Source organism: Bubalus bubalis, chromosome 9 (genome assembly GCF_019923935.1).
Source record: "Bubalus bubalis isolate 160015118507 breed Murrah chromosome 9, NDDB_SH_1, whole genome shotgun sequence".
NCBI lineage: Eukaryota > Metazoa > Chordata > Mammalia > Artiodactyla > Bovidae > Bubalus > Bubalus bubalis.
The window spans coordinates 72,693,395-72,706,496 of record NC_059165.1 but is presented as its reverse complement, the minus strand read 5'-3'; the positions used below and the strand labels follow the sequence as shown (position 1 = coordinate 72,706,496).

General features: G+C 37.0%; 1 protein-coding gene across 9 annotated transcripts in view; it reads right to left on the bottom strand.

Annotated features, from left to right (window-relative positions):
* Positions 1-13,102, bottom strand: part of UIMC1 (ubiquitin interaction motif containing 1) — a 139,130-nt gene that overhangs the window by 62,841 nt on the left and 63,187 nt on the right. For 6 of the 9 annotated variants that reach the window (XM_006076329.3, XM_006076325.3, XM_025292964.2 and 3 more), the window contains exons 4-7: positions 10,279-10,403; positions 9,456-9,561; positions 8,408-9,144; positions 2,350-2,414 (exon numbers count right to left, since the gene is read on the bottom strand). In XM_006076329.3, the coding sequence (XP_006076391.2) occupies positions 2,350-2,414; positions 8,408-9,144; positions 9,456-9,561; positions 10,279-10,403 (1,033 nt within the window). Of the gene's footprint in view, positions 1-2,349; positions 2,415-8,407; positions 9,145-9,455; positions 9,562-10,278; positions 10,438-13,102 lie in introns of all 9 variants that reach the window. The other 3 variants (XM_025292966.2, XM_025292967.2, XM_006076330.3) reach the window with 3 other exon arrangements.

The window sequence follows — 13,102 nt, the reverse complement described above, 5'->3', positions numbered from 1 at the left end:
GGTGGCCGAAGTATTGGAGTTTCAGCTTCAACATCAGTCCCTCCAATGAACACCCAGGACTGATCTTCTTTAGGATGGACTGGTTGGATCTCCTTGCAGTCCAAGGGACCCTCAAGAGTCTTCTCCAACACCACAGTTCAAAAGCATCAATTCTTCAGAGCTCAGCTTTCTTTATAGTCCAACTCTCACATCCATACATGACCACTGGAAAAACCATAGCCTTGACTACCACTTTTGCTAAGTCACTTCAGTTGTGTCCAACTCTGTGCAACCCCACAGACGGCAGCCCAACAGGCTCCTCTGTCCCTGGGATTCTCCAGGCAAGAACACTGGAGTGGGTTGCCATTTCCTTCTCCAATGCAGGAAAGTGAAAAGTGAAAGTGAAGTCGCTCAGTCATGCCTGACTTAGCGACCCCATGGAATGCAGCCTACCAGGCTCCTCCATCCATGGGATTTTCCAGGCAAGAGTACTGGAGAGGGATGCCATTGCCTTCTCCGATAGCCTTGACTAGACAAACCTTTGTTGGCAAAGTAATGTCTCTGCTTTTTAATATGCTGTCTAGGTTGGTCATAACTTTCCTTCTAAGGAGCAAGTGTCTTTTAATTTCACGGCTCCAATCACCATCTGCAGTGATTTTGGAGCCCAGAAAAATAAAGTCAGCCACTGTTTCCCCATCTATTTGCCATGAAGTGATGGGACCAGATGCCATGATCTTAGTTTTCTGAATGTTGAGCTTTAAGCCAACTTTTTCACTCTCCTCTTTCACTTTCATCAAGAGGCTCTTTAGTTCTTCTTCACTTTCTGCCATAAGGGTGGTGTCATCTGCATATCTGAGGTTATTGATATTTCTCCCTGCAATCTTGATTCCAGCTTGTGCTTCCTCCAGCCCAGCATTTCTCATGATGTACTCTGCATGTAAGTTAAATAAGCAGGGTGACAATATACAGCCTTGACGTACTCCTTTCCAGATTTGGAACCTGTCTGTTGTTCCATGTCCAGTTCTAACTGTTGCCTCCTGACCTGCAGATAGGTTTCTCAAAAGGCAGATCAGGTGGTCTGGTATTCCCATCTCTTTCAGAATTTTCCACAGTTTATTGTGATCCACACAGTCAAAGGCTTTGGCATAGTCAATAAAGCAGAAGTAGATGTTTTTCTGGAACTCTCTTGCTTTTTCCATGATCCAGCGGATGTTGGCAATTTGATCTCTGGTTCCTCTTCCTTTTCTAAAACCAGCTTGAACATCTGGAAGTTCATGGTTCACATATTGCTGAAGCCTGGCTTGGAGAATTTTGAGCATTACTTTGCTAGCGTGTGAGATGAGTGCAACTGTGCGGTAGTTTGAGCATTCTTTGGCATTGCCTTTCTTTGGCATTGGAATAAAAACTGACCTTTTCCAGTCCTGTGGCCACTGCTGAGTTTTCCAAATTTGCTGACATATTGAGTGCAGCACTTTCACAGCATCATCTTTTAGGATTTGAAATAACTCAACTGGAATTCCATCACCTTCACCAGCTTTGTTCGTCATAGTGATGCTTCCTAAGGCCTACCTGACTTCACATTCCAGGATGTCCGGCTCTAGGTGAGTGTGAGTGATCATACCTTCATGATTATCTGGGTTGTGAAGATCTTTTTTGTACAGTTCTTCTGTGTATTCTTGCCACCTCTTCTTAATATCTTCTGCTTCTGTTAGGTCCATACCATTTCTGTCCTTTATTGAGCCCATCTTTGCATGAAATAAACCTTTACATATTATTAAAGTAGGAAGATTTAAGAAGGTAACCCCATCAATCCATCCATCAAGAATAACTAAGAAGGTAATACAAATACAGCCATTTAAGGAAAGATGAGATAAAATCATATTAAAAGTGACACTGGACATGGAGTGAGGATGATACTGATTCTGGGTGGCCTGAATAATATAAAGGCTTCAAAAAGGATGTAAATCTTAAGACTTTTTAAAAGATGTATATGGTTTGGATATGTGGATAAATAAGCATAAGCATAAGGAACAAAGGGAGAAAGGACAAGGACCTTACGTAAAGAAATCATTCTAGAGCCTTGTTATTGGCATAGGAAGCGAGTGTCGTTCAGGAATAGTGTAGATGGAATTTGTGCCAAGATAGTTGTGTTAGACAAGTAAACCTCTAAGATCTCTTCCACCCTAATTCACTAGGCTTCTATGAGATGCATATTTGAGAACTGGAAGATAACGATTTCTCTTTGGCTGTGTGTATAAAAGAGCTAAAAGGTCCCTGGGAAAGTGTTCCTATACAGTCTCACTCATGTGGCTATCTTTTCTTCTGGTACTATCAGAGGAGAATTCAGGTCCACAATAATATTTATCTTACCTCTGTGAGGCAGGTACAGAAGTTCCTTCTTCAGAAGTTTCTTCAACAAAGAGTCCTTGGGAAGACTGTAAAGAAAGATGTAAAATCCTAACTATATAGGCACAGATGAACTGGTTTTTCTTCCTTTAAAAAGAAATAGTAATTGTTCAACATTAACACTTAGCACATAGTAATAAGAATAAAACATTTTACAAAAGTCAGTGATTTTAAGTAAAAAGAACATATTCTGTGGAATCAGAACACTGTAGAATTTAAATCACAGGTGAATCACCTATTAACTTTTAATCCTGGATAAGTAACATTTCAATCTGTTTCCTCATCTTAAAATAGTATTAAAACCTGCTTCACACTTATTGTGAGAATTAAACAAGATAATATATACAATGCACTGTGTAAAACACAAGGCATATAAATATTAGCGAGTCAAATGAATTATGATTTCAGAAAAGCAATTATGAAGCTTTTGTTGTGGAAGGAAGAAATACAGAGAAAAGTTCAGCTCTCAATGGAAAGAAGTATCTCTTGGTAGAACCAAGACATAACATAGGCTATCCAAAAGAAAAGGTTATAAAGATTCCTTTTGCTATGAATCTGCCACTATGGTTAATATTTAGCTACAAAAGATATCTTTTAAGAAACACAACAAATAGGGATCGGATAAGGAAAAAATTATTTTCTTTGACTATTAATAGAGTTGGTGCAAATGTTAACTCGTTAAATGTAGGTGCATGGAAAAGTGTGGGAAAAGCAGCTACTGCTGACTTAGGGGTACTTCTGAGGAAGTACCTGGGCTGTGAAGCTTCTTCCAACAGATATAATGCTGAAGTTTTCAGGGTCTTCTAACAATATAAATAACCTAAACAAGTTAGGCACCTCTCTATCTCTCAAGTAAATGATGAAATATACTAACAAACAAGAACAGCCTAGATGAGTCCTCAGTCAAAGAGAAGATAAAGCTGTACAATGATTGGGCCATGAAAAAGGAGGGTTGAACAAAACTGTCCAAAGGACTAAAATACAACAGTAATAAATATTTTATCTATTTGTTTGAACTCAGTGGTGACAAAACAGTTTTGTTCCTGTTATCTTAAAAAAAAAAAAAAACACCAAAAGGTAAATACTGACACCTGGTGTCCATTTAATAGAATTTTACTTTATTAGAATGACTAGCCAATCAAGACTCAGGCTTCAGAAACAAATAAGGCACTAACCAACAAGTTATGAGATATTGCCACCTCTACGTTAGGCTAAAGCACATCTCAACCTTTGCCAGTGTAATTTTTTTTAAATTATTGTTACACCTATTATGTGTCAGGCCTATGCTAATCACTTTACATGTGTTATCCTTTAATCCTCACAAGAACCTTCTGAAGTAGACGCTATTAAATTATTTTAAAAATGAGGAACGTGAAACTTCAACAGGTTAAATTATCTTCCCAAAATCATGGAGTTGTTCAGAGTGTTCAAAGTTGTTCAAAGCTTGGACCTTTCTGACTTCAAATGATCTTCTTCCTAACCATGTCAATACAGAATCTCAAAACTGTCTTTATTTCAATAAATCATTTTTAATTTCTAAACCTACACCTCAAAGGCAGTGATCTAAACACAGAGGCAAAGTAAGGTTCTTCCAGAATATGAAAATAAGACAGCAAAACAAGCAAACAAAATTTGATTAGACTATTCACGGCTAATCAAAATGAACAGAGAAACATGACAGGAATGTAACTTTCACTAAGGAAGCTGTGGCCTAATCAAGACATTGTACTCCGCATGAACAAATATGCTAATGGAAATGGATAGTTTGCAACAAATAAAAAAGAAAAATCCAAAGACCCAGAATCAAGCAGTGGCTTCAAAACCGTGATCTGCAAGTGAAAGCAAATAGACATACACATCATCTGATCACCATAGAAATGTCCTCTGCTGTCAGGCACCGGTAGCTTATTAGGTCTTTCCATAGCCTAGGTAAACCACACCTTAAAATTTCCATTTTCTGATGATTATTTCAGCCTTCCAGATCCTTCATCCTTGAAAAAGGTATGATGGTGTATTTGTATTCTGGTCAATGAAAATGTCTCTCTTCCACAATAAAGTAACAGAGATTTGGTATACATACCAGCTTGATATTTGGTTAGTCAAAGTCAGTTCTCACATTCTCACACAACCTGGGAAAGAAATCCCAGTATCTGGACTAAAAATCAAAGATCAGACCCTGAAAAGTAGTGACCACATCAATATACTACCCTTCTTCTCCCTGCTGTAAAGCCATTTAGATGACCCCTCCCAGAAATCAGTTATCATCTGATACCAATTGCTTAGTCTATACAAAGTTTTTGCAACCTTCATATAGACTAAGTAATCTGCCCCAAGATGAATGTTTCTCTGAGTCCTTATTTCTGGGACTCCTGCTATCTCTATTAACCAAGGAGTCTCAAATATGGGCAGTTCCAGCAAAGTCATGCTGTTGTTCAGTCACCAAGTCATGTCCAACTCTTTGCAACATCATGGACTGCAGCACACTAGGCTTCCCTGTCCTTCACTATCTCCCAGAGTTTGCTCAAACTCATGTGCATTGAGTTGGTGATACAAAGCCACTGAAAATGTTTAACAGGCACATAAACTCTTTCTACCCAGTTCCTGAAAGCAAAAGACCAAGATGTGAAATTACAATTGCAAGATTTTCATTGTTTGCTGATAGAATTAGGATATTAATTTCTCTTTGTTTTTTAAAGATACTATTCTACATTGGCAAGACTGCAGTGAACTAGGCATTTTCATACACTGCTGGAAGGAAACAGTACAAATTTGAACAACCTTTCTTAAAAGCAATTTAGCAGTAAACAGCAGGTCTTCTTTTCTACATTCATAACTCTTTAACCCAGTATCTTTCTGATTCCCTATCCCTAAAGACACAAATTAGTGTAATTAAATAAATAAAAGTTTTACTTAGATGTTTACCACAACTGAAATATCCATCAATAGGAAAATAATTTAAATATGATGGTAAACTCATAAGCAGCTATTAAAAATGGGATCTTAAGTAATTTTAACATCAGAAAATGTTTGTATGTTAAGTTAATATATAAAAATATAGTAATATTATCTAAACTATAGAAAAAATAGGTATAGAAAAAAGATGAAGGAATATATCACTGGATCTTAAGACTGTGGATACTTTCAACTTTGTTCTTTACACTTTTTGGCATTTTTCAAGTTCTAAGTGATTTCTAAAATTACTGTTAATGACTAAACTGAGTATTTACTAGGTTATCTACCTGATCTCCTTTTACTGAGGACTGTTCCTCACCCCCCTTGAATGGTAGTATAGCAGTGGGCTCATAGCCATTTGTACAATTTGGATCATAGCCCCTTTGGGCCACAGACAACTGGGCTGGGGAGGATTACTAACTCCATATGGGCTGTAAGTCATTTCCTAGAAGTTTGAAGTTGAAATTTGGAGAGAATAAATCTCCTGTAACTTGTATTTACCTTTGGGAACTATAGGATCAATGTCTTCCATCTACCATGTATAGCAGAGAAGCAAAGGAAGCCAGTTTGCAGGGAGAAAAATGAAGCAGATATAACTATGAGCCAGGGATGAATTTTCTAAACCTAGTACCTTATCTAGGCTTGGTTTACCATTCTGTTTGAGAATTTATGAGAACCTATCTTTTTTATGATTAAAAAGAGTCCTCTTTTTAATTAAGCTAGCTTGATTTGGTTTCTTGTAGCCAAATAGTACCAAATAATAATACTATGTGTAGTATTTGGTGGCCTGTTCATGAAGTTAGAGAACTTCAACTAAAAAGCCAGCTATTAGGTTCTAATCACTTCCAGCCTATTCTAAAGGCACTGGTTTAAAACCTCAGAACCTGACACAAGTCTGTGTTCTAAAACTCCAGCCCCTGGGATCTTTCAAGCTAACAACTTGAATTATAGTAAAATATTAAATATTCACTCTGTGGACTTAATTTATTCTTTTAAGAAGCATCTCTGAATCACAATGGATAAACAAAATGTTATCATAAGCATAACTTAACTTTCCTTTGGAAGAGAGGCAAATCACTGGAAGAACTGTTAAGAAAAATGCTTTATCTTTCCACACAGCTATCTTTCTAGAACATGGATGAAGAAGGCTGCTAGGTAAGAAAAATTCCCGTATCTATTTTCAATCAATAACCTTCTGGTCCCTTAGAGAAAACTACCATTTATTGAGTGGCTATTATCTCCTAAGTATTATACTAAACATTTTACATAATTCACTTTATTCATTAAAACTATTGAAAGATACGAAAAATTTCATTTTATAGATATTTTAAAACTGAGATTCAGAAGTTAAATGGCCTTCTCAAAGGCAGTTACTAAAACACTAAAATAAAAATTCAAACTCCAAATCCATGCTCTCTACACAATGCAATTTCTCATGGCTACCATTTCTTGAACCCTTAAAAGAGACCAAAAAAAAAAAAAAAAAATAGCATAACTGTAAAACAAAACCAAAAACTCAGAGTCCAATAACAGCAACACAAAGTAGTACAGTAATAAAATATTCTATACCCTTGAAAATTATAGTTTATAAAGAATTTGTAATTATATGATTGTTAATACTCAGAGAAAAAAACTGAATATAAGTTTAACCTACCATATATACAAATATATATCTATATAATATAATCTAGGTATCTCAGAAAAAGACTTAAAAGGCAAATGTGCCCAAATAGGAAATCATTTTCAGTAAATTACTGAAAATCTCAAGCAAAAATCAGAAACACATGATTATGTGAGGTAAAAAAGTCAACTGGAAAACTACCTGCACTTCCTATCACAGAGGACCTCTTCCCCTAATACATAAAGGATGTCTATAAACCACTGAGAAAAAGACTGATACAAAAGAAAAATGCCCCTAAGAGGTAAACAGACAAAAAAGGAAATACAAATGGGTCTCAAGCACACATAAGGAAAGTGAAAATTAAGACTGTATTGTGATACTAGTGTGTTTTATCCTCAGACTGGCAAAGATCAAGAAGTCCTGACAATACGATACTGGTATGGGTATGGGGAAAGCTGCTACTCATACAACCTCTACAGAAGGCAATTTAGAAACAGCTATCAAAATTGTACATACATATATACTTTGATCTACCAATTACATCAACAAGTTACCCTATAAAATCTCCCATGTAGATGAAACATCTTATGCACAAAAGTAATAATCCTCTTCCAATTAAAAAAAATTAATAATCACTGCAGTAGTGTTTGTAATAGTAATATTTTGGAAACGACCTAAATGTCCACCAATAGGAACATTAGATACAATAAACTCATTCATACATAATGTATTACACATTCTCCCTCCAAAAGAAAAAAATTCTTTATGTACTGTTATGGAATGATCCCATAGAGACAGTAAATGAAAAAAGCAAGGTACAGAATAATGAAGAGTATGCTATCAGCTGTATAAAAGGTGGGGAAAAGTATCTATACACATTGTTTGCACCACATGAAATCTTCAGAAGGATGCACTAGCAAACAGTAATAAATGTTGACTCCAGGAAGGGGAACTGGTTGGCTGGGGATGGGGATAGAAGACAAACTTTATTTATATCTTTTTGAATTTTGAGTCAGTTGAACATTACTACCTATTCAAAAACTTAACTTTTTAAAAATACATATTTTAAAACAAAAAATTAACTGATACATACATCTGATACAATAATGTTTTCAAGAATGCATAAGGAATAGGAAAAGATCTAAGATAAGCTATTAAGTAGGAGAAAGGAACAAAGTTTATACAGAAAAGTCTTCATTTTGTTGAAAAATTTAAAAGAAAAAATAACTTTATATGCATAAAAATAATAATGATTGCCTCTTGGTGCTGGTATTATGATCAATTTTTTCTTCTTTACACTCTTCTGTACTTTCCTAACTTTTCAGAGTGAGCATATACGTGTTACTTTAAAAGTCAAGAGGAGAGGGCAACACACAAAAAAATAGCTAAAATAATCCTTGTTTAATCTGTGAATAAATCATCCTTAATCACAGCATCACTGACCCTTACCTGACCATGACTGGTTGTTGGTTCTTCATCCAACAAAAGTTTCTCTTTCAAGCTTTTAATTGGACTTTCTTGGAAATCCTTGGTTTTTGAGTGCCAGACAGATGCCCTAGACTCCTGCCTCTCCTCTTTGTCTTCATCTCCCACATCTTCTGAGATGCCTTCATTTTTTTCACTAGCCTGATCTCCTTGGCCACATTCATTCTGGATCAGAGAAGGAGGTCTAGGTAACACTGGTTCCCCAAAACCTTTTTTTTTTAAGAGCTGCCTCTGAGTCATTTTCAGGCTCTTTTGATAAACCTCCAACTGGCAGAGAATGACCTTGGTATATTGGTTAGGGTCTACTCCATCAGGGCAGAATGGAATACCCCAGAAGTAGTGTACAGTGCCCCCAATGTCCTGGAGACCTTTGGCATCTGCTGGGGTAGGCAGACAGTGCCTAGATGTGTCCCCCCTACCCTGGGCAGCTTTGTGAAAAGCACAACCCCTCCCAGTACTTTCCTGTGGCTTCCCACACTGTGTGTGCTCAGCCAAGTGGCCAGTACATCTGTCAAAACATTTAACGTTCTCATTCTCAAACACTGGCTGGCTTGATTGGTCCCAGCTTCCTGAGCTGCCAGAGACCGGCTCCTCTTCAGTGTTTTCAGTGTGGTCCCAAGGCTCCTCTCTTTCCTCAGACTCGTTTCCCTGACTGATATGTGAGCCTTTAAACAGTGATGGAGGTACCAGCTGCCATATGCCTGTAGGTATTTGAGAAAAAGTAGGGCTAAGGACAAACCATTTTTTATTAAGAGGGTTTGGTAAATTATCACTTATCAAGAATTACATAATGTGGGTAAAAAAGGCTCTTCTTTGGGTTTAACCAAAAGTTGGCTTCTCCTGGGAGATAAAAGTATGCTGGATATTAGTTAGCTCTCAACTACTATCTGACTTAACCTCTCTAATACCACCAAAGGGATTCTGGACATTTCTGTATATCTATTCTCAGCATGATATCCCTCTGATATGGTTATGCTTGATGAGAAGAAGGAGCCAGAACAGGGAGACATGCCTTCAGTGGTCCCAGAGTCTGTGGTTTTCTGTTGGTGGGACTGTGAAGATGGTCCAGTGGCCAGAGGTCGAGATCTGGTAGCAGAAGCATCAGAAGGCCGGCAACTCTGAAACAAGTGATCCCACACCAGACCAGGTTTATTATTAAGATAGCTATACATGAAGGGTCATAGGAAGAACAAAAAAGAGGAGTTCACCGTCCCTAAGCGATTCTCCTCTCCAAAACGTAGATGCTCAATTCAAATAAATTCCACAATGTGTATCGCATGCCTACTATGTACAAAGCACTGTATTAGATCAGTATACTAGACCTTTTTCTAATATAGAAAAATGAATGGCATAAAGGATGGCTCAGGATCTGCCACTGGCAAATATCTTTCACATTTAAAATAACTTCAATTACACATATTCAAATCACAGTGTAATATTATTTGAAAATTTTTAATACGGCTCATTCTGTCTCTTCATAACCCACCTCTAGTTCTCATTCCCTTTGTTCTCCCCACAATACAGGGAAAGTTTATCTTGCTCTCTTTTGGTTTCTTGTTACTCAGTAACTCTTTTCAGAAGCTGCCAAATACTATGGTTCTCTTAAGACATGGACTGAAAATTTGTGATGTAGAAAACTCTTCCATATAGAATTAACAAAACACTAAATTGAGTTCACAATTTGACACAGATTTTAAAAATGATAATGGGAAATATCTGTCAATTGAAAACCCTATGAACTACTTACTACAGCTAGTTCCTAATTAGCCATGACACTACAGAAATAAAATATTGCTGATCAATGCTCACAAACTTTTTCAACATAGCATATTTACATTCAGACTCTCCGCAATGGCTTTCCTCAAGAGTTCTTCTTCTTCCGCCTCCTGGCTGTTCACCTCCCTAGCTTCCTGTTCACTCATTTTGAGAGCCAGAGCAAACTGTTCTTCTTCTGTCATTTCTGTAAGAAGACAGGGAAAAGAGAGACAGTGACACTACAAACATTAAATAAGTGTGTAGACAAGAAACAGAATTATTAAACTTTTCAAGAGAAGACACTAAAGACCACTTAGTACAATTCTGTGAATAAGGAAAGCTCCAAAAGGTAAGGTACCGGTAAAAATCAGTAGCAGCAGCTATAAGAGTCCAGGATTAACGAAACTGTGAGCTCCTATGAAGGCAGAGTTTCTGCCTACTTTTCTTCACTGTTGTATCTTCAGCACAAGAGAAGAGTACCTGGCTCCTGACAGGTAATATCTGGTGAATGAATAAGAGGAACTAACTCCCAATCCAGGGTTTTTCAATACCTATCACTTCATACTGATACATATTTGCTTTATGCTCAACATCAAGCCAGAGTAATTTTACTTTTCAGAATCTTCTGATTTATCCAGTAGAAAAGAACATCTCTAAAGACCAGAGTGTCATCTGCAAACAGCACTTCCCATTAAAAGCAACTGGGGTACCCTGGAGAGGAATAGTTGACTGCAAGTCTGGAGAATGAAACATATTAATAGAAGACGAATTAGAATATCTGTCATATTTATGAGCAAAGAATCTACCAGATACTACTCGGGTCATATCAAAAGAACTTAAGACCCAACTTAAAAAGGTTCTCAATGGCCAAAAATGAGACCACTGAACATCAACAAGGATAATGAATACAACGAATTAAAACATACTAAATAAGTTTAACTGGAGAAGGGAATGGCAACCCACTCCAGTATTCTTCCCTGGAGAATTCCATGGACAGAGGAGCTTGGCAGGCTACAGTCTATGGGGTCACAAAGAGTTGGACACAACTGGGTGACTAACACACAAATAAGTTTAAATCTATAAGTTCATAATAGTACTTAAAAAAAACTAATTGGTCACTGTTGAAGAATGTTAACAATATGTTATTCAATCAACAATGAATCAATTATTTTGAAAACTGGGAAAAAAAAAAAGGATAGAGAATCAAGCTTTTGTCCTATTCTTCCAATATAAGCTATACTACTAGATAACCAAATAGATGAAAAGAAGCTTCTCTTTAAAGAGTTGTAAGATGGTGTGGAGAAAAGGGAACCCTCTTGCACTGTTGGTGGGAATGTAAATTGATACAGCCACTATGAAGAACAGTATGGAGATTCCCCAATAAACTAGGAATAAAACTACCATACTACCCAGCAATCCCACAACTGGGCATATACCCTGAGAAAAATCATTCTAAAAGGCACATGTACCCCAATGTTCATTGCAATACTATTTACAATAGCCAGGACACGAAAGCAACCTAGATGTCCATCGAGAGATGAATGGATAAAGTTGTGGTATATATGTGTGTGTGGTGTATATATATATATATATATATATATAACGGGCTTCCCTTGTGACTCAGCTGGTAAAGAATCTGCCTGCAATGCGGGAGACATGGGTTTGATCCCTGGGTTGGGACGATCCCCTGCAGAAGGAAATGGTTAACCACTCCAGTTTTCTGGCCTGGAGAATCCCATGGACTTTATAGTCCATGGAGTCACAAAGAGTTGGACACAACTGAGTGACTTTCACTCTCACCTATATATAATTGAGTATTATTCAGCCATAAAAAGGAACAAAGTCAGTTGTAGTGAGGTGGATGAACCTAGAGCCTGTTATGCAGATGAAGTATGTCAGCAAAATAAAAACAAATACTCTATATTAACACACACATATGGAATCTAGAAAAATGGTACTGATTAACCTACTTGTAGAGCAGCAATAGAGATGCAGACATAGAGAAAAGACTTGTTAGACACAGTGAGGGAAGGAGAGGGTAGAACGAATTGAGAGTAGCATTGAAACATACACATTACCATATGTAAAACAGATAACCACTGGGAATATGCTATATGATGCAGGGAGCTCAACCTAGTGCTCTGTGACAACCTAGAGAGGTGGGATGTGGGGGGGAGTGGGGGGAGATGGGAGGGAGGTTCCAAAGGGAGAGGACATATGCATACCTGTGGCTGATTCATGCTGATGTATGGCAAAACCAATACAACATTGTAAAACAATTATCCTCCAATTAAAAATAAATAAATTTTAAAAAATAATACTTCAAAAGAAAATTATTCTAGCCAATAAATATAAAAAAGAATATTGCCATTTTGTATAATGCTTATGGACAAGATTCTGGCAGTGACTAACAAACTACACATATGACCCAGCAATCCCAATTCGAGCAATGTACTCTAACGATATATTTTCAAGTTTTAAAAAAATAAATAAACACAAGACAGCATATTTAAAAAACAAAGACATCACTTTGCTGACACAGGTCTGCAGTCAAAGCTATGGTTTTTCCAGTAGTGAGAGGGTAACAGGCAGGAAGGCCAAGGGTCTCCAAATGGAGGAAACAGGCTGCAAGTCTTAGACATTTTTTATCTCTTTTTTAAGCAGCAGGAGGAAACAAACCACAAGTGTCAGATTTTTTACCCTTCTCTATACAAATTTAAAAGGTTTTCCTTAAAATTCTGTGTTGCCATGACGACACCTGGTTCCACCTGAACTTAACTTTTCTCAAACCTTGAGCTAACCAATCCGTTTTTCTTATGGAAATGGTTTTCTTAAGCTATGTTAATGAACTATGTATTTACACTAGACTCTGTCTCTCTTGAAGTCTGTTCTGCTTAAGACTCA